General features: G+C 35.9%; 1 protein-coding gene across 10 annotated transcripts in view; it reads left to right on the top strand.

Moving 5' to 3' along the window:
* SUGCT (succinyl-CoA:glutarate-CoA transferase) overlaps nt 1-25,923 on the top strand; it is an 844,228-nt gene that overhangs the window by 86,590 nt on the left and 731,715 nt on the right. For all 10 annotated transcript variants that reach the window (XM_081148082.1, XM_081148079.1, XM_081148077.1 and 7 more), the window contains exon 7: nt 18,173-18,264. In XM_081148082.1, coding sequence (XP_081004208.1) covers nt 18,173-18,264 — 92 coding nt within the window. The remainder of the gene's footprint in view (nt 1-18,172; nt 18,265-25,923) is intronic.

Below are 25,923 nucleotides of genomic sequence, written 5' to 3'. Positions count from 1 at the left end.
AAAGTCTCAAGGTCATTTCCGCTCTCCTTGTTTAAAAGTCTCCTCTTCTGCCAGTCTTCAGCTAGTATTTCAGGGTGAATATTCCCCAATTAATTTGAATTCCAATTAGATTTTGGGAGGAGGTTGGAGAAAGATGCAGCTCCTTCACCACTATCTTTCCATCTCTCCTAATTTCCTGGACAAGATTGAAAACTCCTTGAAGAGGCCAGCATGGATCTTATTCTTTCCCATCACCTCAGTTGTTAGCATAGCACCTGCTAACATTCTAGAGTAGTTGGAGAACAAATGGTCAGGTATTATTCATCTAAAAACGGAAAATTTCCACTCTTTGACCAACATCTCTCCATTTTCCTAGCCCTTTGCAACCACCATTTTACTTTTTGGTTCTATGAGATTGGCTTTTTTTGAAAGATTCCACTTACAAGTCATACCATATTGTATGTGTCTTTCTCCCTTTGGTTTACTTCACTTAGTATAGTGCCTTTCAGGTTTATCCATGTTGTTGCAAGTTGAATGATTTCCTTTCTTTTTATGCATGAGTAATATTTCATTATAAATACGTATATAAACATGTTATATATCCATTCATCCATTGATAGACACTTAGGTTTTTTCTGTTTCTTTGCTATTAGGAATAATGCAGTGAACATGGAAGTGCAGATATCTTTTTGACATATTTATTTCATTTCATTTTAATATGTACCCAGAAATAGGATTGCTTAATCATATGATAGTTCAATTTTTAATTTTTTGAAAACTGCTGTATTGTTTTCCATAATAGCTGTATCATATTGCATTCCTTCCAACAATATCCCAGGCTTTCTTGTTTTCCAAAACCTTCCCAACATTTTTTATCTCTTCTTTTTGCTAATAGCCGTCCTAACGGGTGTATGTGGTTATATTTCATTGTGTTTTTATTTTTTTATTTTAGAGAGGGAAGAAGAGGTGGGGAGAGAGAGAGTGGGAGAGAGAAAGAAACTTCAGTGTGAGAGAGACACATTGATTGGTTGGTTGCCTCCCACATGTGCCCTGATTGGGGATTGAACTCCCAACCTAGGCATATGATCTGACTGTTAATCAAACCTGAACCTTCTGGTGTATTAGTGGTGCTCCAACCAACTGATCCACACTGGCTAGGGCTCATCATGGTTTTTATTTGCATTTTCTTGACGATTAGTGATGTACCTATTTTCATGTACCCATTGGCCCATTTTATGTCTTCTTTAAAAACAAATGTCCATTCAGGTCCTTTGCCCATTATTGGTCTTTTTGGTATTGAGTTGTATGAGGTCCTTATATTTTATTTTATTTTTATTTATTTATTTATGATTTTGAAAAAAATATTTTTGTTCATTTTTTTAGAGAGAGAGGAAGAGAGAGAGATAGAAACCTTGATGAGAGAGAAACATATATCATCTGCCTCCTCCCAACCTCCCACTGTGGATTGAGCCCGCAACCTGGGTATATGCCCTGACCAGGAATCGAACTGGTTACCTCTTGGTTCATGAGTCAACTCTCAACCACTGAGACACACTGGCCAGGCATGGTCCTTATATTTTAGATATTAACCTTTATCAGATATATTGTAAATATTTTCTGCCATTCCATAGGTTGCTTTTTATTTTCTTGATTGTTCCCTTTGCTCTGCAGAAGATTTTTAATTTGATGTAATGCCATTTGTTTATTTCTGCTTTTGTTGCCTGTGCTTTGGTATTATATCCAAGAAATCATTGCCAAGGCCAACTCGAAGAAATTTTCCCCTGTGTTTTGTTCTAGGTTTTTTACAGTTTCAGGTATTACTTTTATGTCTTTAATCCATTTTGAGTTGATTTTTGCATATGATGCAAGATAAGCATCCAGTTGCATTCTTTTGCCTATGAATATCTGGTTTTCATTTATTGAAGAAATTACCCATTCTCCATTAGCAGCAATTATTGAAGAAACTATCCATTCTCCATTGTGTGTTCTTGGTACTCGTTTTAAGAATTAGTAACTATATTATGTGTCAGTTAATTTCTGGGTTATGTATTCTGTTTCATAGGTCTATACGTCTTTTTATGCCAGTACCACACACTGTTTTGATTACTGTAGCTTTGTAATGTATTTTGAAATCAGGAAGCGTGATGTCTCCTTGTTCACAAAAGCTTTGGCAATTTTGAGTCTTTTGTGGTTCTATATGAATTTTAGGATTATTTTTCTATTTCTCTAAAAAGTACCATTGGAATTTTGATAAAAATTGCATTGAATCTGTAGATTACTATGAGTAGTATGGCCATTTTAACAACATTAATTCTTTTCTAAATTTTTTTTCTTTATTGTTGAAAGTATTACTGATGTCCCCTTTTTCTTCCTCATTGATCTGCTCCACCCTGTACCCACCCCCCAGTCTCAGGCCTTTACCACACTATTGTTTGTGTCCTTGGGTTATGCATATTTGCATATAAACCCTTTGGTTAATCTATTCCCACCCAGCCACCCCCTCTTTCCCTCTGAGATTCGTCAGTCCATTCTATGATTCTATGTCTCTTGATCTGTTTTGTTGATCAGTTATTTTGTTCATTAGATTAAACACATGAGCGAGATCATGTGATACTTGCCTTTCTCTGACTGGCTTATTTTCCTTGGCATAACACTCTCCAGGTCCCATCAACAAAAAGAAAAGGGAGCCCACTGTATGGGAGAACATATTTGCCAATGAGACACCTGATAAGGAGTTAATATCCAAAAATATAAGGAACTCATACAACTTAACAAAAGAAAGACACAATCCAATTAAAAAATGGACAAAGGACCTAAATAGATACTTCTCCAAAATGGACATACAGATGGCCAAGAGACGTGAGAAAATGCTCAAAGTCATTAATCATCAGAGTGATGCAAATTAAAATGACAATGAGGTATCACCTCACACCTGTCAGAATGATTACCTTCAACAAATCAACAAATGACATATGGTGGTGAGGATGTAGAGAAAAGGGAACCCTAGTACACTGCTGGTGGGAATACAGACTGCTCCAGTCACTGTGGAAAACAATATGGAATTTCTTCAAAAAAATAAAAATTGAACTGCCATTTGACCCAGTGATCCCACTTCTAGGAATATATCCTAAGACACCCAAAACACCAATTTGAAAGAATATATGCACTCCCATGTTCATAGCAGTGCAATTTACCTTAGCTAAGATCTGGAAACAGCCCAAGTGTACATCAGTAAATTAGTAGTTAAAAAACTGTGGTACATTTTCACCATGGAGTACTATGCAGCTGTAAAAAGGAAGAATCTCTTATCCATTGAGAAAATAATGTTAATTCTGCCAGTCCAAGAGTATGGGTTATCTTTTCATTTATTTGTGACTTCTTTAGTTTCTTTTATCAATGTATTGTAGTTTTCAGTGTACAGTCTTTCATCTCCTTTATTAATGTATTTCTAAGTATTGTTTTTCATACTATTTTGAATAGGATTGCCTTCTTATTTTCTTTTCTGATATTTCATTCTTAGTTTATAGAAATGCAAGTCACTTTTGTATGTTGATTTTGTATCCTGAAACTTTACTAAATTTTTTTATTGGTTTTAACAGTTTTTGGTGTAGTCTTCTGGGTTTTCTTTATATAAGATCATGTCTTCTGCAAACAGAGACAATTTAACCTCTTTCATTTATTTTTTCCCCCCTACCTAATTTCTGTGTCATGCATTTCTAGTACTATGTTGGAAAAGAGTCATGAAAGTGGACACTGTTTTCTTGTTTCTCATCTCTGGGGGAAAACTTTTAGCCTTCCACCATTAAGTATGATGTTAGCTGTGGATTTGTCATATATAGCCTTTATTATGTTGAGATATGTTTCCTCTATTCCCACTTTGCTGAGAGTTTTTATCATAAGTAGGTACTGGGTTTTGTCAAATGCTTTTTTTTGCATCTATTGATATGATCATATGATTTTTATTCTTTATTGTTTATGTGGTTTGTCACATTAATTGATTTGAGGATATTGTACCAACCTGCATCCCAGGAATAAATTCCACTTGATCATGGTGTATGATCTCTTTAACATATTGCTGGATTCAATTTTCTAATATATTTTTTGAGGATTTTTCCGTGTGTGTTTATCAGGGATATTGGTCTATAATTATCTTTCTTGGTAGTGTCCTTTTATGGTTCTGGTAGCAGGATAATGCAGGCCTCCTAAAATGAGTTTGGAAGTATTCCTTCCACTTCTATTTTTTTGAAGAGTTAAAAAAGGATTGATATTAATTTTTAAAAAATTGGTAAAATTCACTAGTGAAGCTAACTGGTCTTGGACTTTTCTTTGATGGGAAGTTTTTGATTACTGATTTAATTTCCTTACTTTATTTAGTCTGTTCAGATTTTCTATTTCCTCATGATTCAATCTTGGTAGATTGTTATTTCTAGGAATTTGTTTATCTTAAGTTGTCCAATTTGTTGACCTATATTTGTTCATAGTAGTCTCTAATGATCCTTTGTATTTCTGTGGCATTAGTTGTAATGTGTACTCTTTAATTTCTGATTTTATTTATTTGAGTCATCTCTTTTTTTCTTGCTTAGTCTAGCTAAAAGTTTGTTTTGTTTGTCTTTCCACAAAAATGAGCTCTGTTTAATTGATCTTTTGTATTGTATTTTTAATCTCTACTTAATTTATTTCTACTCTGATTTTTCTTCTTTCCTTCCTTTTGCTAACTGAGGGCCTTGTTTGTCTTTTTTCTGGTTCCTTGAGTTGTAAAGTTAGATTGTTTATTTGAGATCTCTCTTATTTCTTGACATAGGAATTTATCACCATAAACTTCCTTTTTAGAACTGCATTCTGTTTTAATTTGTTTCAAGGGTTTTTTATTTATTATATTTTTGTTTTGATTTCTTCTTTGACCTATTGGTTGTTCAGTAGCATGTTGTTCAATCTCTACATATTTGTGAACTTTTTTTCTTTTACTTTTAAAAAAAAATATTTTTCAATTACAATTTACATTCATTATTATTTTGGATTGGTTTCAGGTCTATACCATAGTGGTTAGACAATCATATACTTTACTATGTGATTCCCCCAATATTTACAGTTCCCATCTGGCACCATACATAATTATTGCAATATTATTGACTGTGTTCCTTATGCTGTATTTTATATCCTTGTGACTATTTTGTAACTACTAATTTTACTTCTTAATCCCTTCACTTTAGTCTTGTAATTGATTTCTAGTTTCATACCATTGTTTATAGAAAAGATGCTTGACATGGTTTCAGTCTTCTTAATTTACTAAGATTTGTTTGTGGCCTAACACATGATTTATCCTGGAGAATATTCCATGTGTGTTGGAGAAGAATGTATATTTTGCTGCTGTTGGGTGAAATGTTCTAGAAATGTCTGTTAAATCCATCTAGTTAAATGTGTAGTTTAAGTCCAGTATTTTCTTACTGACTTTCTGTCTGGATGATCTAGCTATTATTGAAAGTGGGATATTGTAGTCCCCCATTGTTATTGTATCGCTGTCTACTTTTCCCTTCACATCTGTTAATATTTGCTTTATATATTTATGTACTTCTCTGTGTGCTTAAATATTTATGTGTTATATCCTACTTTTAAATTGACCCCTTTATTGTTATATAATGTCCCTCTTTGCCTTAATGTATATTTTATCTGATAAGTATAGCTACCTCTGCTTTCTTTTGGTTGCCATTGCATGGAATATATTCTTTTATCACTTCACTCTCAATCTGTGTCCTTAAAGCTGAAGTGAGGCTCTTGAAGGCAGCATGTAGTTTTGTCTTGTTTGTTTTACCTATTCAGTGTCTTTTTTTTCCCTTTGTATTGAATTTATTACGGTGACACAGGTTAACAAAATTAAACAGGTTTCAGGTGCACAATTCCACAACACATCATCTGTACTGTATTGTGTGTTCACCACCCCAAGTCAAGTTTCCTTCCATTACCATTTATCCCCCCATACCTTCTTCCACCTCCCCCCATATGATACTCATTTGTATATTGAAAAATGGAGTATTGACCTAAGGGTCTTACCAAGGGCCACACTGCATGTAAGCAAGAATCAGAACACAAAAAACAGAGAGATTTGCTCATATTAAGTCCGAAGGACTTTCTACAATGCCACATCTCCCTTCACAACCCCAGTGTGGCACATGAACAAATTAATTAACCATGTGCTGAAGTCTGATTCTCATCCCCAAACCTTCCCCCAGTGTCTTTATTTAGTGTCTTTTGATGGGAGAATTTAGTTCATTTACATTTAAAGTAATTATTGATAGATATTCACTTACTATTATCATTTTAATTGTTTTCTGGTTGTTTTTTAATTTCTTTCTTCCTCCCCCCCCCCCACTCTTTGTGATTTGATGATTTTCTGTAGTTGTATGCTTAGATTTCTATCTCTTTATTTCTGTGTATCTATTATCAGTTTTTCCTTTGTTATCATGAGCTGACATAAAATATCTTAAACTTATAACACTCTCTTTTAAGGTGATAGCAGCCTAACTTCAAATGTATACAAAAGTTATACACTTCTACAGCCTATAACATTTTATGTTTTTGATGTCATGATTTATGCCTTTTTTATATTGTGTACCCATTAACAAATTATTGTAGTTATAGGTAGTCTTAATACTTTTGTTCTTTAACCTTTACACTAGAGTTATGTGATTCATCCGCCACCATTACAGTGTTATTCTGAATTTAACCATATATTAACTTTACCAGTGAGTTTTATACTTTCATATTTTAATGTTACTGATTAACGTCTTTTATTTAAGCTCAAAGAACTCCCTTTTACATATCTTGTAGGGCTGGTCTAGTGGTGATACACTCCTTTAGCTTCTGTTTCTCTGGGAAATTCTTTATCCCTTCTTCAATTCTGAAAGACAGTTTTGTTGGGTAGAGTATTCTTGGCTTGTAATCCCCCCCACCCCAGCACTTTGGATATCTCATTCCACTCCCTTCTGGCCTGCAAGGTTATTGTAAAATCTGCTGATTGTCTTATGAATGTTCCTTTGTATATAGCAAATTGCCTTTCTCTTGCTGTTTTGAAGGTTTTTTCTTTGTCCTTAACTTTTGAAAATTTAATTATAATGACTATGTGTGAATCTTTTATGATTCATTAAATTTGGTACCCTTTGGTTTGCCTGGACCTGGATCTCTTTTGTCCCCGCCCCCCTTCAACTTTCCCTTTGCCCCCCTAGGGAAGTTTTCTGCCATTATTTCTTAGTATAAGATTTTGTCCCTTTCTCACTTTTCTTTTGGGACCCCTATAGTGCATATATTGGTCCATTTGATATTGTATAAATCCCTTAAGCTGTCTTAACCTTTTTTTTTTTTTTTCCTCCTCTGGATAGATTCCACTGCCCTGTCTTCTAATTTGGTGCTTCTTTCTTCCACTTGATGTAGCATGCTCTTGAACTTCTTTATTGAATTTTTCAGTTGTTATTTTATTTTTCTGCTCTTTAGTTTCTCTTTGGTACTTTTTAATATTTTTTATTTATTGAAATTCTCACTTTGTTCAGGCATTGCTTTCCTGGCCTTGTTGAGCATCTTTTTTTTTTTTTTTTTTTTTGCTGAGCTGCTAAAGGGGTTTGGATCAGAACTTGTCTGTGGGGAAAATATTTCAAAGAGTTCATTATCCCAACACTTTACAAACAGAATCTGTGAAAATTCATAGGCTAAATTGTATTAGCTAATCTGCATAGTGAGAAAGGCACTAAAGTTATTAAATTAAATTAATTGATAGATTAATATACACTGGAGTGAAAAGCATGCACTAAAGCTTTTAAGGTTTAATAGCAGATTGTTATTTTGACATGACATGATGTGCCCAAACACTGCAAATCAGTTGAGGAACAGTAACTCATTTGCCCAATTTATTCTGTGAACTAGGGAGTCTCTTAGTTGGGTTTACTTAGCTGTAAAGAACAGAATCTCTCCCTAGTTACTTTAAGGAACAAAATATCTTTATAAGGGATGCATGTGATTTGAAATTGAAACTAAAGTGGTTTCGGGTGTGGGCCTGCCTTCTCCCTCATGGCATTTCAGTTTCTATCTATGCGTCTGCTTGCTTCATATGCCTCTCTACCAAAAGGCTTTTTCTGGCCATGTTTTCAGCATCAAGATACAAAACTAGTAATGGTTAATCTTTATTGAGCATATTCAGTGTGCCAGTACTATTCTAGTTATGTCACATACATTAATTTATTGGATCCTTGTGACAACTACCATCAAACATTGACTTGGACATGAACTAAACTAAAACATATAACATATTTCCATCTTTAATTCCACTAGCCCAGCCTCTACATTTCCCAGTTCAACTTACAGAAAGCAAGGATCCGACTGTACCAGTTCATTTTTTTACCTATGCTACACAAAATCAACCTGTGGGTGGCTTCTCTTACATCAACTGCACAGCTCTGAACCGTTGAGCTATGAACTGTGGGCCAGATTGCTCCTTTCAGAACGCTGGAGAGAAGACAGTGATGCCTGTGAGTGAGACTGTTTGCTTATAAGGAGTTGTAAGAGAGACAGATCATAGTGACTCTAGAGAACAAGTGGAAGAAGCAGGGTTTCACATGTCTAAGGAATTCACCCATTATCTGGGAAGCATTTATTTGCTGGCTGTTCTCATGTGAATGGTGTGTTAGGAACCCCTCAAAGAGTCTCTGTTAGGTCATACCCATTAGGTAGGTAGAACAAGGAGTGACATATTGGGAAATGGAGGGAACACAAAATATTAATTTCTTCCAAAAGTTGTCTCCCATTGGTCATAACTACTCCTACATCCACCACAAAAAGTCTCCCTTTGGTTAGTACACATAAAGGTCCCCATTTGCCTCTGCTTTCACCACTCTGTCCTTTTTGCTTTGTAGCAAAATCAGATTCTCTTAGCTCCTCCCAAGCATTGTCAAAACCACTCTCCCTTCTTAGGCCACTACTATGTTTGACTAACTGCCCACTCTTTATATGTCAGAAAATATTTTCTCTCGAAATCTTGACTCCAGAAGTCTGGGTCTACTAGTCATATACACTTTTTTTTTTTTTTTAAGTTTTATTATTGTTTAAAATATTACAGATGTCCCTTTTTCTCCCCAATGACCCTTTCCACCCCGTTCGTTCCCCCTCCCCAGTCCCTCTCCCCACCATTGTCCATGTCCTTGGGTTGTGTATATATGCACATAAATTCTTTGGTTACTCTCTCCCACTACACCTACCCGCCCTCCTCCATCCCTCTGACATTCATCAGTCTCATCTATGCTTCCATGTCATTGAATCTATTCTGTTCATCAGTTTCTTAAGTTCTTTAGATTCCACGTATAAGCGAGATCATGTGATATTTGTCTTTTGCTGCCTGGTTTATTCACTTAGCATAATATTCTCCAGGTCCATCCATACTGTCCCAAAGGGTACGAGATTCTTCTTCTTTACAGCTGCATACTATGCCATGGTGTAAATGTCCCACAGCCTTTTTATCCACTCATCTACTGATGGGCACTTGGGCTGTTTCCAGATCTTAGTATTGTAAACTGTGCTGCTATGAACATCGGGGTACATATATCCTTTCTGATGAATGTTTCAGGATTCTTAGGGTACATTCCTAGGAGTGGAATCACTGGGTCAAATGGCAGCTCCATTTTTAATTTTTTGAGGAACCTCCATACTGTTTTCCATAGTGGTTGCACCAGTCTGCATTCCCACCAGCAGTGTACTAGGGTTCCCCTTTCTCCACACCCTCGCCAGCACATGTTGTTTGTTGATTTGTTGATGGCAGCCATTCTGACAGGTGTGAAGTGATACCTCATTATGGTTTTAATTTGCATCTCTCTGATGATTAGCGACGTCGAGCATTTTCTCATGTGTATCTTGGCCATCCGTATGTCCTCTTTGGAGAACTGTCTATTTAAGTCCTTTGCCCATTTCTTAATTGGGTTGTTTGTCTTTCTCTTGCTGAGTGCTATGAGTTCTTTGTACACTTTGGAAATTAGCCCCTCATCAGATTCATCCTTGGCAAATATGTTTTCCCAGACCATGGGGTTCCTTTGTATTTTGAGGCTGTTTTCTTTTGCTGTGCAGAAGCTTTTTAGTTTGATGTAGTCGCATATGTTTATTTTTCCCTTTGTTTCTCTTGCCCAAGGAGATGTATCAGTGAAAAGTCCACTACGTGGGATGTCTGTGACTTTACTGCCTATGTTTTCTTCCAGGACTTACCTTTAAGTCTTTTATCCATTTTGAGTTTATTTTTGTGTATGGTGAAAGTTGGTGTTCTAGTTTCATTCTTTTGCATGTATCTGTCCAGTTTTCCCAGCACCACTTATTGAAGAGACTGTCCTTACTCCATTGGATACTCTTGCCTCCTTTGTCAAATATTAACTGACCATAATGGCATGGGTCTATTTCTGGGGTCTCTGTTCTGTTCCATTGATCTATAAGCCTGTTGTTGTACCAATACCAGGCTGTTTTGATTACAGTGGCTTTGTAATATAGTTTGAAGTCTGGTAATGTGATCCCTCCCACTCCATCCTTTTTTCTCAAGGTGGCTGCAGCTATTCGGGGTCTTTTTTGGTTCCATATAAATTTTTGAAATGTTTGTTCTAGGTCTGTGAAATATGCTGTTGGTATTTTCATAGGAATTGCATTGAATCTATAAATTGCTTTGGGTAGTATGGACATTTTAATGATATTAATTCTCCCAATCCATGAACATGGTATCTTTTTCCACCTGTTTAAATCTTCCTCTATTTCCTTTTTCAGTGTCACGTAGTTTTCTGAGTAAAGGTTTTTTACATCCTTGGTTAAGTTTATTCTTAGGTATCTTATTTTTTTGTTGCAATGGTAAATGGTATTGCTTTTTTAGTTTCTCTCTCTGAAAGTTCATTGTTGGTGTATAAGAATGCCATTGATTTCCAGATGTTGATTTTGTATCCAGCTACATGGCCAAATTTGTTTATCAAATCTAGTAGAACTTTGATGGAGTCTTTAGGGTTTTCTATGTACAGTATCATGTCATCTGCAAATAATGACAGTTTTACTTCCTCCTTTCCAATTTGGATACCTTTTATGTTTTCTTCCTGTCTGATGGCTATGGCGAGGGCTTCCAGTACTATGTTGAATAAGAGTGGTGAAAGTGGACATCCCTGTCTTGTTCCGGTTTTTAATGGAAATGGTTTTAGTTTTTGCCCATTGAGTATGATGTTGGCTGTAGGTCTGTCGTATATGGCCTTTATTATGTTGAGGTATGATCCCTCTATTCCCACTTTGCTGAGAGTTTTTATCAGAAATGGGTGCTGGATTTTGTCGAATGCTTTTTCTGCATCTATTGATATGATCATATGATTTTTGTCCTTCATTTTGTTTACGTGATGTATCACATTTATTGATTTGTGGATGTTGTACCAGCCTTGCATCCCCAGAATAAGTCCCACTTGGTCATGATGTATGATCTTTTTAATGTATTGCTGGATCCAGTTTGCTAGTATTTTAGTGAGGATTTTAGCATTTATGTTCATCAGGGATATTGGCCTGTAATTTTCTTTCTTTGTAATATATTTATCTGGTTTTGGGATTACGGTGATACTGGCCTCATAAAAAGAATTTGGGAGTTTTCTCTCCTCTTGAATTTTATGCAGTAGTTTGAATAGAATAGGTGTTAATTCTTCTTTGAATGTTTGGTAAAACTCGCCTGTAAATCCATCTGGTCCAGGACTTTTGTTTGCTGGGAGTTTTTTGATTACTGCTTCAATTTCATTAGTTGTTATCGGCCTATTCAGGTTTTCTGCCTCTTCTTGATGCAGCTTTGGAAGGTTGTATGCTTCTAGGAATTTGTCCATTTCCCCCATGTTGTCCAATTTGTTGGCATACAGTTGCTCATAATATTTTCTTACAATCCTTTGTATTTCTGTCGGATCAGTTGTTATATCGCCTCTTTCATTTCTGATTTTATTTATTTGGGTCCTCTCTCTTTGTTTCTTAGTGAGTCTGGCTAAAGGTGCATCAATCTTCTTTACCTTTTCAAAGAACCAGCTCTTGGTTTCATTGATTTTTTGTATTGTTTCTTTAGTCTCTATGTCATTAATTTCTGCTCTGATTTCTATTATTTCCTTCCTTCTACTTCCTCGGGGCTTTTCTTGCTGTTCTCGTTCTAGTTCTTTTAGTTGTTGTGTTAGATGATTCATTAGATCTTTTTCTTGTTTCTTGAGATACGTCTCTAATGATATGAATTTTCCTCTCAAGACTGCTTTCGCTGTCTCCCATAGGTTTTGGGTTGTTGTCTGTTCATTTTCGTTACTTTCCATGGAGTGTTTGATTTCTTCCTTGATCTCCTTGGTAAACCATTCATTGTTTAATAACATGCTATTTAGCCTCCATGTGTTTGAATATTTTTGAGTTTTTTTATAGTGGTTGATTTCTAGTTTCATGGCATTGTGATCCGAGAAGATGCTTGATATGATTTCAATCTTCTTATATTTGTAGAGACTTGCCTTGTGCCCTAACATGTGGTCTATTTTTGAGAATGTTCCATGTGCACTTGAGAAGAATGTGTATTCTGCTGCTTTGGGGTGAAATGTTCTATAAATGTCAATTAAATCCATTAGGTCTAGTGATTCATTTAAGGTCTGTGTTTTCCTGTTGATTTTTTGTCTTGATGATCTGTCCAATGCTGATAGTGGGGTGTTAAGGTCCCCCACTATGATTGTGTTGCTGTCAATCTCCCCTTTGAAATCCCCCAAGAGATTTTTTTATATATTTAGGTGCTCCTGTATTGGGTGCATAAATGTTCATAAGGGTTCTTTCCTCCTGTTGGATTGAACACTTTAGTAATATGTAGTGACCATCTTTGTCTCTCATTATGGTCTTTATTTTGAAGTCTGTTTTGTCAGAAATAAGAATTGCTACTCCAGCTTTCTTTTCCTTTCCATTTGCATGGAATATTTTACTCCACCCCTTCACTTTTAGCCTGTGTGAGTCTTTTGCTCTCAGGTGGGTCTCTTGTAGACAGCATATATTTGGGTCCTGTTTTCTTATCCATTCAGCTACCCTTTGTCTTTTGATTGGCCCATTTATTCCATTTACATTTAAGGTTACTATTGATATCAACTTATTTAATGCCATTTTTCCCCTTTATGCTGATGTACCTTTCTCTCACTATTCCTTCTTTTTCTTAAAGCAGTCCTTTAAGCATTTCTTGCAATGCTGGTTTGGTGGTACTGAACTCTTTTAGCCTCTTTTTGTCTGGGAAGCCCTTTATTCCACCTTCAAATTTAAATGATAGCCTTGCTGGATAAAGCAATCTTGGTTGCATGTTCTTGCTTTTCATTACTTGCAGAACTTCATGCCACTCCCTTCTGGCCTGAAGAGTCTCTGTTGAGAAATCCGCTGTCAGCCTTATGGGGTTTCCCTTGTAGGTCACTGCTTGTCTCTCTCTTGCAGCCCTTAATATTTTCTCTTTGTCCTTGACATTTGCCATTTTAATTATGATGTGTCTTGGAGTGGGTCTCTTTGGGTCCTTCTTGTTTGGAACCCTCTGTGCTTCCTGAACTTGTGTGGCTTTCTCCTTCGCCAGCCTAGGGAAGTTTTCTATAATTATTTCCTCCACCAAGTTCTCTATCCCTTGCTCTCTTTCCTCCCCCTCTGGCACTCCTATAATGCGAATGTTGTTTCACTGCATGTTGTCCCAAAGTTCCCTTAGACTGTCCTCATGCTGTTTAGGTGTTTTTTCTTTTTGCTGCTCTGATTGTGTGATTTTCTCTACTTTGTCTTCTAAGTCACTTATTCTATCCTCTGCTTCATTGAGCCTGCTTTTAATTCCTTCCAGTGCATTCTTGATATCAGATACAGCATTCTTTATCTCTGTCTGAGTTGTATGTATGGTATGTATCTCTTTTTTCATGTTTTCACTAAGGTTCTCGATCTTATCATCTATAGTCTTCTTAAGTTCCTTGAACATCTTCATCATCAATACTCTGAACTCCGTTTCTGATAACTTGCTCAACTCCATCTCATTGTCTTTTTCTGGCGATGTTTCCTTTTCTTTAATTTGGGGGTTGTTTCTTTGTCTCCCCATTTTGGTAGGTCTTAGTGCTTATATCTATATATTAGATATATTTGCTGTGTCCCAGTCTTGTGGAGTGGGATTTTGTTTTGTGGGTCGAGTGGAGCCCAGAGGTGTATGTTGTTGTTAATACTGGTGAAAATTTAGAAAATAATAATAAACTATAATATAAAAAATAGAGAAGCTACTGGGAGATAACAGAAGCAGAGAAAAGATTCTGATAGAAGGGCCAGCACAAAATTAAGGGAGAGAATAGGAATAGGAGAATAGTTGAAAATGAGAAAACAAAAATACAATAAAGAGAATAAGAGAAACTAACACTCGGACAGGAAAGCTGAAGGGGGCAAAATGAAAGAATGAAAGAAAAGTAGAAAAAGAAAGAAGAAAAAGAAGAAAAAAGTTATGCCAATGGATTGAGAAGAGAGAGAGATAAAGCCCAGGCAGGCAGGGAGTCTTGTAAGAGATTTTGGGGAAACTATAGAGGAAAGCAGTAAACTTGGTTATAATGATAAAGTCCCAGTCGTTAAGCAGGGATATCAAGAATGTCTTGACAGTAGAAGCAAGGATAAAACAAAATAAAGCAAATAATGAAAACAAAACCAAAAACAAGCTAAGCAATACAAAATTATTTTATAAAAAAAAAAAAAAAAATTAAAAAAAAATGTTTAAAAAAAATTAAAAAAGAAAAAAAAAAGATTTTTATAATATTTAAAAAAGAAGAAAAAACAAATTTTCTCCCCTTTCTCTTTTTCCTAAGGAAAAAAGAGAAAAAATAAACAAACCCACAAACAAAAAACAAAGAAACAAAAAAAACCCAAAACCAAAAAAAAACCAACCAAAACCAACCAAACAAAAAAACAGCAGAGAAAAAGGTAGTCAATGAGGTGCGTTTCTTCTGGGCAACTTATGTTGTCTGAGGGTCACTGTTTTTTGTGATTTCAGTTCTCCTGGGAGGTACTTGTGTATCACCCAATGTGAGGAGCCGTCTAGGTTTAGCTCTGGTGTCCTTAGGTCGATGGTTGATCTGAGGCTCTTCATGGGCCACCTCTTCTTGTCAGCTATTTTGCAACGTTGTAGTTGCCTGGTCTTGCTCCAGAGTCTTCTGTAGAGTCTTCAGGGTACAGGGTGGCTACTGTAGTCCAGGGTATCACTCTCGTTAGAGGTGTCGCTGTCAGGCGCTCACTCTGCGGGAGTTAGTCTCTGCTCCTCAGTCCCTACCCTGTCCTCTGATTCTAGTCCCCCAGGCTCTGTCCTGCTTCAGCTTCAGATTGATTTCAGTCTGTTGCCTCTTCTGTCTGGGCTGTTTCAGCAGCCAGGGCCCAGTGGGTTCGATTCAGAACACATTCTGGTGGGCCCTTTGCCTGCCCAGCCCCCAGCAGGGGTTTTCAGCGTTTCCTCCAGTTCCCAAACAACAGTCCCCAAGAGTCGTATTCTTGCAGAGTCCTCCTATGAGCTGCTCTCCCTCGTTGAGCATCTTTATGAGCATTATTTTTAGCTATTAGGTAAATCAGTTATCTTCATTTCATTATCAGTTTCTGGAGATTTATCTTGTTCTTTTATTTAAAGCATATTTCCTTGTTTCTTCATTTTGCTTGACTTCTTGTGTTGGTTTTCACACATTAGCTAAAAGAGCCACCTCTTTCAGTCTTTATAGACTGATCTTGTGTAGGAGATGAATCTTGTCAGTCAGCCTAGTCTGAACTCAGGATTGCCTCAAACCTTTGTAATAGTCCAAGACACTGTCTTTGTACTTCCTGACTCTCAGTAGGAGTGTGTGAGGTGACCCATCAGTGTCCCAAATGGGATTATTATTGTCACCACCTTGATGCAGGCTGATTAGAAACTGGGCTCTCAGGCAACAACTGTGAAAGCTTACAACTCCTCTGCATCGAGCCTGGATATAAAGCTGTGTGTGGGTCGTGCTCCTTGGCCTTTAAAAAATACCCTGTTTGTTTGTTTATTATAGTCCCATGGGACTCATGAAAGCCTGGTTGGCAGTCATAGACAGGTGATTCAGAGCCCCATCTCTTAGGAAGTAAGAGATGCAAAAGTTGGGGCATGAGGCATGTTTAGAAGTCCCTTCCAAAGAGATGCTAGTGACCTGGTTTTATTGTTGGAGTTTGCTGGAGGGAGAAAGTGGGGAATGTGCCCACTGATTCTTTTTGGTTGACAGTCACCCTCTATAAGTGTATTATTTAATCCCTGTGCCCTCAGATAGCATCTTATAAAGTACATGCAGTTAAACTCTTTCCAGGGAAAGACTAGGAAATGGATGTTTTTTGACTGCTTCATATGTTCTGAGCCCTGCGGGGATAGCTGTGGTTAGTATTCCTGTGCATCAACAATTTCTTTGTTTGCTATAGTTCTGTGGGCCTGAACTCTGGTGGCTATCAGAGCTGGTTGTTTTGGGGTCCTATCCCTCAGGTGGGAACTTTAAAAATAGCGCCAGTAATTGTGCTGTTGAAACCTTTTGCTTCTCAGGAAGAAGTGGGGAGTTCAGGGTTCCAACCTAATTGTATATCATTGTGCCTAGAGTGGGATATAGGACAAGAGCGTGTCTCAGCCTTTCCCACCAATTTTGATGTGGGTATTTTCTTTTGCCCAATATGTAGAAATCACTCAGTAGTTTATGGATTTCTCTCAGAGTGAAGCTCTATGTGTAGCTGTACATTCATTGTGTCCATGAGAGGAGGAAAATGTCCTTCTATGCTGCCATTTTGGTCAATAACAAAAAAACAACACAAAATAGAAAAAAACAAACCTCTTTGTTTTCTTTGTTAATTTACTTTTTATGGATTATTTGTTTTTCTAAAATGATATTTTTTATGTAATAAATAGTCATTCATTCACTCATTCATGCAATAAATGTTATTGTGTTCTACTCTAGGTGCTGGGGATACAACAGTGAATTGAATAGAAAAAAATTCCTTGGGCTATACATTTTAGTAGGGAGGAGACAAAATAAATCAATAAAAATTTATGTTATATATCTTGTGGTGATAAGGTTTATGAAGTCAAATATAATTAGGTAAGGGTGATTAAGAGTGAGAAGTGAGAGTGCTCTTTTATAAAAGTTCTTTAGGGAAGGTCCCTCTGGTAAGAAATCATTCGAGTGCTGACTTGGAGGATGCAAGGGAGTGTTATGTGGATATAAGGAGTAAAATAGAGGGAGACTATTCCAGGTGGCTAGAGAAGCAGGCAGAGACCTTGAGGCATTTCTTTCCTGATCTTTCTAAAGCAGAGTATGCAGGGAATTTTAGCCAATTGCTGATGGGTATGTAAGGGTCTTCATCTGGCCACTCTCTGATTGAAACATGGGATTTGGAGACAGATTCATGTAGATTCTAATATAACCTTTATTATTCAACAATAAGCACCAGGACTGAGGAGAGCAGGAGAAAATATTTTTTGTGTTTTCTTGATTTTTGCTGATGGCAAAAAAAAAAAGTGATATCTTTACTGCCTCTTTGTAATCTAAAAAACACTGTTAAGAGATGTAATCATTTTAATCATGCTCAAAATTTTAATCATCATTTATATATTTTTTGAGTTAATATGCAAGCAGAACCTAGGGAGACATTGTTTTGTTTTGTTTTGTACATTGTTTTGTATAGAACAAGAATAAGCAAATACCTGTTGGAGTCTGGAAGGTAAGTTAAATGAGTGAAACAGGCTGAGGCATAAAGGAATGAGTGGTGGAGACTGGCAAATTGGAGAATTTATGCCCTGTGTAAATGGAAGTGTTATTACTTAACTCTGATTGTTGCCATGTGAGAATGTGGGCCTAGTTTTTATTTTCTGATTTTTCAGAAAAGCCAGAAATTTTAATTTTTTGTGCCATCTTCTGATTTTTAAATGTTATAAATGAAATAAAAACAGTTGAAAACATTCTTCAGGCCAGAAAAACATTTGTGTAGGTATCTAGTCCATAAGTCGCCAGTTTGCAACCATTTGGGATATAACACCATAATTAATTTTTACTGCCTTCTTCAAGGGATAGTATAGATTGTAATAGTAACAAAATGCTGCAAGATTTTTGGAAACAAATGGTTTTAAGCACACTATCATACTACTGCTTTCCTTATGTGGTACTGAATATGTTTATTCTCACTGTTTTAGGGTATGGTCAGACAGGTCCATTGTCTCAGCGAGCTGGTTATGATGCTGTGGCCTCTGCTGTTTCTGGTCTGATGCACATCACAGGGCCTGAGGTAGGTATCCTTGTTTAGACTATTCTTAAATTTTCCTCAGGTATTCCAAAGGGATTTTCAATCTTTACTAGCTATAGGCTTAAACTTGAGTTAACTTTAGAAAGAACCAGGAAAAGTGAATAACTTATTAAAAGTGTCAATATGGCCTAAATGTCAATATGACCTCATAGAAAATAACACTTTTTAGCAAGAAGCAATAGAGTAGTAAACACATTTTGCATATATATTATGTTAGTCAAGTTTAACATAAGCAACTTCATGTGACTTAGGAATATTGTTTGGTGAAGTAGAATGGCTGACTAGACTAGTCCACAGATGTCCATTTCTACTGAAGTGCCTTCACTTGGCATGTGTACATAGTAGAGGGTTTCTTTTTCCCTCTGGAATAATATAAGTTGTTATGTATTTTAAAATTTATTAATAGTGCCTCAGGTGTAGTTGTGTCTGATTGTTATATGTATTAGATTCTGACAGTGAAATAATTATCTGATTTCATTATAATCCTACTCACTGATGATAGATTGGGAAGTTCCTAAAAGATATACAGGTGGCCAAAATGTGGTTGGTTAGATCAGACTCTTAGAAAATGCACAATCTGGGAAAACAATTTGAAAGTAATTAAATAAAGTAAAAAAGAAAGTGTACGGAAGCCTAGTCAATAAAAATACTAAAAAGACATTCATTTCCAAAACAGAATAGATTGAGTAGTCTTAAAAAACTGCTTCCAGCTCAGCTGGCAGTCTCAGTAGTTGAGCATTGACCTATGAACCAGGAGGCCATGATTTGATTCCTTGTCAGGGCCCTTGCAGTCTCCATCCTTAGTAGGGGGCGTGCAGGAGGCAGCCGATTAATGACTCTTTCATCATTGCTGTTTCTCTCTCTCTCTTTTTCTCCCTTCTTCTCTCTGCAATCAATAAAAACATATTTAAAAAATAACTGTTTCCAATAGCTGTTCCTTCCTTGAATTACTTTATTCAGTTAATTCTTCAGGAAATATTGCTGTAGTGTTAGGTTAAATTGGCATAATGACTTTGTCTTCTTTTATACAGTCTTTACTTCTTTCCATTAATTTTAAAGCAGGCATTGGAATTTTAATGACTTGAAATATAAGATCTTTTGTACTTTTTTTTCTGTTTTGTTTTCACCAGTCTTAGAAAAAAATGTCTTGCCTTTCCTTAAAATATTCAAGTGCACTGATTTACTTTCTATCCTTTGAGAGAATGGATTATGGATATATTTCTCTTTATCTCATTGAAGTTATTTCATGTACAAGACATTGGGAGTGGTTTTATTTAGGAGAACTGAACTCAATGCTCAGTGAATATATGAAAGGATCTGGGACTTTTAAATTTGTATATTCAAATATTAAAATGAATTAACACAAAAATAACTGAGGTAAAGGATTACTGTGGCTCCCTTTGTGCACTGTGCCGTACTCTGAAAGGCATAACCACATGACATGTGCTCAACTTTATCATTTATCAGTCAGTAACTTTATGTCTTGTGTTATCCTTCATGGGAGATTTTTTTTTTCTAACTCAACATTGATTGATCAATTACTATTTGCTAAACATTATTTTATTCACTTTACATGTATTAAATTAAATATACAACCTTCATGTACTGTATTTGTTTCACATGGACAAATCTACTTCTTAATTCATTGATTGAATGAATGATTATTGCATATATTCCCTCTGTATGCTGGGAACTGTGGCAGGTATTGGGGATTAAGCAGACAACAGGGTAGGCATCATCGTTAAATGGGGAAAACAAACATTAATAGAAAATAAACATTAAATTCAAACAAAAATAGCTCTGAGGAAGAGTACAGGGTGCTATAATTTATATACAGTGCTGTAATACAGTGTGTTTACTAGATGCCTAAAATAGTCTCTCATCTTTTAAAAAACAAAATTGGTAGTATAATTTTCTAAATTTTCTTAAATCCCATAAAAATGAGGTATAATTTAAATATAATAAAGTGAAAAATCTTAAGTGTATGGTTCAATGATGTTTTACAAATATATACACCTGGATAAACATCACCAGTTGAAGATATAGCATATTTCATCACCCAGAAAAGTTCTCTCATCCTTCTTCCCCAGCAATACTACCTCCTGTTAGAGATAACTACTATTTTGTCACCTATAAGCTAGTTTTTCCTATTCTTGTACTTCTATAAATAGAATTCTATAGTATGTAGTTTTTTATCTGTGGCTTCTTTGCTCAACAAAATGTTTTTGAGGTACATTCATTTATTGTATGTATCAGTGTTGTGTTTTACGTTGCTTTACATTATTTCACTGTATGAATATACCACAATTTATCCATTTGTTCTGTTAATCAACCCTTGAGCTGTTACAGTTTTTGTCTTTTATGAGTAAAGCACCTATGAACATTCTTTTGAATGGCTTTTGTTTGACATACACACTTTTTTTTCTTAGCTGGAGCAGGTGGGTCACAGGTTAGATGCATATTTAGCTTTAGTATATTGCCAGTTTTCCAAAATGGTACCATTTTATACTCTACCAGCAATGTATGGGAGTTTTAATTATCTTCACTGACTCTTGACAATACTAGTCTTTTCAATTTTAGTCATTTTGGTAGGTTTGTAGAAGTATCTCATTGTGATTTGAACTTGCATTTCCTTGGTGAGTAATAATGTACGTGTTTTTTACATGCTTAGTGGCCATTAATATATCTTTGTGAATTATATGAATCTTACCTGTTTTTCAAAAAAATATAATTGTAGTGTTAGTCTTTTTCTCATTGATTTCTTTCTATAATTTAGATACAAGTATATGCATTGCTGATATTTTCTCCCAGTCTATGCTTTGCCTTTTTACTATCAATGATTTTATTTTTGAGTCACTGAGTGATGTCAGAGCAGTGGCAGTGTGAGAGATACCCTTGGACTCTTCCCCTGAAATTTCAACAAATTAACCAACTTTAGCTCAACAAAGAATTCCCTACTCAACACAGAGGCACACCTGAGAGACCTCAACACTGAAACATCTAAAGGTGGGCAACCAGGAATAAGCAGGAAGCGAGAAGGGAGGAGACCTTAGAAGCAGCTCTGCAGCTGGGAACTCGCAGCATGACCAGGAGAGGGGAGGAAGCCAGTGGTAGCAGATGCTTCCTTTAGCCAGCTGGCAGTAAGGGAGAGATGCATGGGGCAGCCCTGAGCAAAGTGAACAGTGACTGAGCCAGCAGATGCCTGACAGAGCTCAGGGTTCTGCCTCGTGGCTCTCCACTGTTGGGTGGGGGTATTTCTGACAAAGAAATGGAATCCCAGAGCCCTACTGTCGCTTGGGCATCCAAAACTCACCTCCCGTTACCCTCAGTGTTGTGTTGAGGAACATTTTATCTGTAAAACAAGAGCTATTACAGTAGAACCCCTGTTTTCCTCTATGACTGATCCCCAGGTTTGGTGCTTGGGGCTAGACCCCATGGAGGCCAGGGCCACCATTACAGTGAGGGCAAAATAAACCCCACCCCAAGCAGTGTGACAGTACTGTCTTATAGAAGCCCCTGGAGGTCAAATCTGGGAGATCACAGAGGAAACAAAAATCTTGCGATTCAGTGCCATCTACTGGAAAATAGTAGATAGACCTCTCCAGAGAAAGCTGCTATAGAAGAGACATTTATGACTAGATGAAGAAGAGGAAAAAATACATGAACAACTATGGTAACAAGAATGATGACAAAGAAAATGAAAAATCCCAAGAGAGCAAGCTGGAACACATGGAAATATGTGATATAAATGACAGAGATTTCAAGATTGCAGTTCTCAAAATACTCAACAAGATGTGAAAAAATATGGACAGACAATTTAGTGCACTCAGGAAACAAATCAATGAACAAAACGAATACTTTACCAAAGAGATTGACACGTTAAAAAAGAACCAGTAAGAAATCCTGGAAATGAAGCATGCAGTTATGGAGATTAGGAGTGAGCTACTGAGCATAGAAAATAGCCAACCAGATGGAGAAAAGAATTAGTGATATTGAAGATAGGAATCTAGAAATGACACAGAGGGAAGAAGAGAGAGACCTGAGCATAAGGAAAAATGGAAGAGCTCTACAAAAACTGACTCCATCAGAAAAAGCAATATTAGAATTATAGGCATTCCTGAAGAAGAAGAGGGGCACAAGGGACCGGAGAGTCTATTTAAGCAAATAGTGGATGAGAACTTACCAAACCCATGGAAAGAACTTGAATCCAAGATGCTTGAATCCAAGAAGCAAACAGAACATATAGTTCTTCAGTCCAAAGAGGCTCTCTCTAAGGAACATTGTATTAAAACTGTCAAAAATTAATGACAAAGAGAGAATTCTCAAGGCAGCCAGGGAAAATAAAGAAGTGACCTACAAAGGAAAATCCATCAGAATTTCATCTCACTTCTCAGCAGAAACTCTACAGGTCAGAGGAGAGTGGAACCAAATAATTAAACATCTGAAACAGAGAAATTACCCGCCACAAATAGTGTATCCAGCAAAATTATTCTTTAATTATGAAGGAGAAATAAAGATGTTCCCAGACATACAGAAGCTGAGAGAATTTATCACCAGAAAACCTTCATTATGGGAAATACTTGGAGTTATCCTACCTGAAACAAAGAACATAAAGTCACAACACTACGAGTAAGATCGCCAGAAAACTTACAGTATGAACGGATAATTTGTGACAACAAAAACATAAAAGGGGAGGGAGTAAAGGTCTGAAATGGAAAAGGATGAACATCAGATACACTCAAAAGGAAAAAAAACTATTGTATATATGCAACTTTATTTTTTATAAACCTAATGGTAACCACACACAAAAATCCCCAAATCAGGACACATAGCTTAAAAAAAGTGGACACACAGGAAAGAAGTATGAAACACCACTAGGAAAAACAACAGACAGAAGTACAAAGGAAAAGAACCAATGGAGGCACAGAGATACCAGAAAACAAAAGATAAAATGGCTACAGGAAATCCTCATATATAAATAATTACCCTAAATGTAAATGGTCTGAATTCACCAATAAAGAGGCACAGAGTAGCAGAGTGGATCAAAATCCAGCCATATACTGCCTACAAGAAACACATCTAAGTTGCAGAGACAAAGGTGGATTCAAAGTAAAGGGATCGAAAATGATTATCCAAGAAAATAACATCTGCAGAAAAGCAGGTGTAACCATACTTATATCTGACAAAATAGATTTCAAGACAACAAAGATAACAAGGGACAAAGCTGGACACTTTATAATGATAAAGGGAATACTACATCAAGAAAACATAACACTTATTAATATATACACACCCAATCAGGGAGCACCTGAATATATAAAGCAACTACTCACAGAACTAAAGGGAGAAACAGATCAAAACACAATCATAGTTGGAGACCTTAATATACTCCATTTCAGATTTAAACAGATCAACCAAACAGAAACTCAATAAAGAAATATTGTCCTTAAATGAAACACTAGACCAAATGAACACAATTAACATTTACAGAGCCTTTCATCCCAGAACATCATATTATACACTCTTCCAGTGTACAGGGAACATTCTCAAAGATAGACCATATCTTGGGTGACAGAACTAGCATCAACCAATTCAAGAAGATTGAAATTATGCTAATCATATTTTTTGACCACAGTGCCTTGGGATTAGAAATCAGCTGCAAAACGGAAGTAAAGAAACCCACAAGTACATGGAGATTAAACAACATACCACTAAATTTGATTGGACCCAAGGATAAATAAAAGATGAGATTAAAAGATTAATATAGAGACAAATGAGAATGACAATAAAACATATCAAAACTTCTGGGATGCAGCAAAAGCATTAATAAGAGGGAAGTTTATATCATTACAGGCCTATCTCAAGAAATGAGAATCCCAAGTAAACAACCTAACATTACATCTTAAAGAACTAGAAAAAGAACAAAAGGAGCCCACAGTCAGCAGAAGAAAGGAAATCATAAAAATTAGAGCAGAATAGAATGAAATAGAGAAAAAAAGACTATACAAAAAATTAATAAAACAAAAAGCTGGTTCTTTGGAAAGATTAATAAAACTGACAAACCCCTGGCTGGACTCACTAAGGAAAAAAGGGAAAAGACCCATATAAATAAAATCAGAAATGAGAGAGAAGTCACCATATACATCACATATATACAAAGTATCATACTAGAATATTATGAAAGAATATATGCCAGCAAATTCAATAACTTGGAAGAAATGAATAAGTTCCTAGAAATATATAACCTTCCTAGACTAAGTCATGAATAATTGGAAAATTAAAATAGACTGATCATCAGCGAGGAAATTGAAACAACCATAAAAAATTTACCAAAAAACAAAAAGTTCAGGACCAGATGGCTTCACCAGTGAATTCTACCAAATGTTCAAAGTTAAAACATATCCTCCTTCAATCTCTTCCCAAAAATTGAAGAAGAGGCAGTACTTCGTAACACATTTTATGATGCCAATATAATCTTGATACCAAAACCTGGCAGGATAACACACAAAAATAAAACTACAGACCAATATCTCTGATGAATACAGATGCAAAAATCCTAATAAAACTACAGACCAATATCTCTGATGAATACAGATGCAAAAATCTATGTACAGCAGTACATAAAAAAAAATAATACATCACGATCAAGTGGGGTTCATTCCAGGGGCACAAGGATGGTTCAACATATGTAAATCAATAAATGTAATACACTGCATTAACAAAAGAAAGGACAAAAATAATATGATCTTATCAATAGATGCAGGAAAAAGCATTTGATAAGATACAACATCTATTTATGATTAAAACAGTCAATAAAATAGGAATAGAAAGAAAGTATCGTATCATAATAAAGCCAACATGATAAACGCTCAGCCAATATACTCAATGGTGGAAAACTGAAATCTTTTCCTCTAAGATCAGAAACAAGACAAGGATGTCCACTCTCACCACTCTTATTCAACATATTTCTGGAAGTCTTGGCCAGAGAAATAATGCAAGAGAAAGAAGTAAAGGGTACCCAAATAAGGAAAGAAGACGTAAACTTTTCGCCTTTTGCAGATGACATGATTCTGTATTTAGAAACCCTAAAGTTTCCACCAAAAAACTATTAAAAATAATAAGCAAATGCAGAAAAGTTGCAGGATACGACATCATTGTCCAAAAATCCATTGCCTTCCTGTATACTAACAACAAAACTTCAGAAAATGAAATGAGAAATACAATTCATTTAGCAATTGCAACCAAAAGAATAAAATACCTAGGAATAAACTTAACAAAGTACAGGAAAGACTTATATACTGATAATTACAAAGCATTACGAAAAGAGATTGAAAATGACACCACAAAATGGAAAAATATCCTGTGTTCATGGATTGGAAGAATCAACAGAGTTAAAATGACCATATTACCCAAAGCAATATATAGATTTAATGCAATCCCCATCAAAATACCAATGCCATTTTTTAAAGAAATAAAATGAGAAATCAGATTTGTATGGAACCACAGAAGACCCGAAATAGTCCAAGCATTCCTAAGAAAAAAGAACCAAGAGGAAGGCATCACACTACGTGACTTCAAATTATACTACAGAGCAACGATAATTAAAACAGCATGGTATTGGCACAGAAACAGACGCATAGA

The sequence above is a fragment of the Miniopterus schreibersii genome, assembly GCF_964146895.1.
Source record: "Miniopterus schreibersii genome assembly, chromosome: 9".
In the NCBI taxonomy this organism is placed as follows: Eukaryota; Metazoa; Chordata; class Mammalia; order Chiroptera; family Miniopteridae; genus Miniopterus; species Miniopterus schreibersii.
Note: the sequence above shows the minus strand (reverse complement) of the source record. Positions and strands in the feature narration are given on the sequence as shown.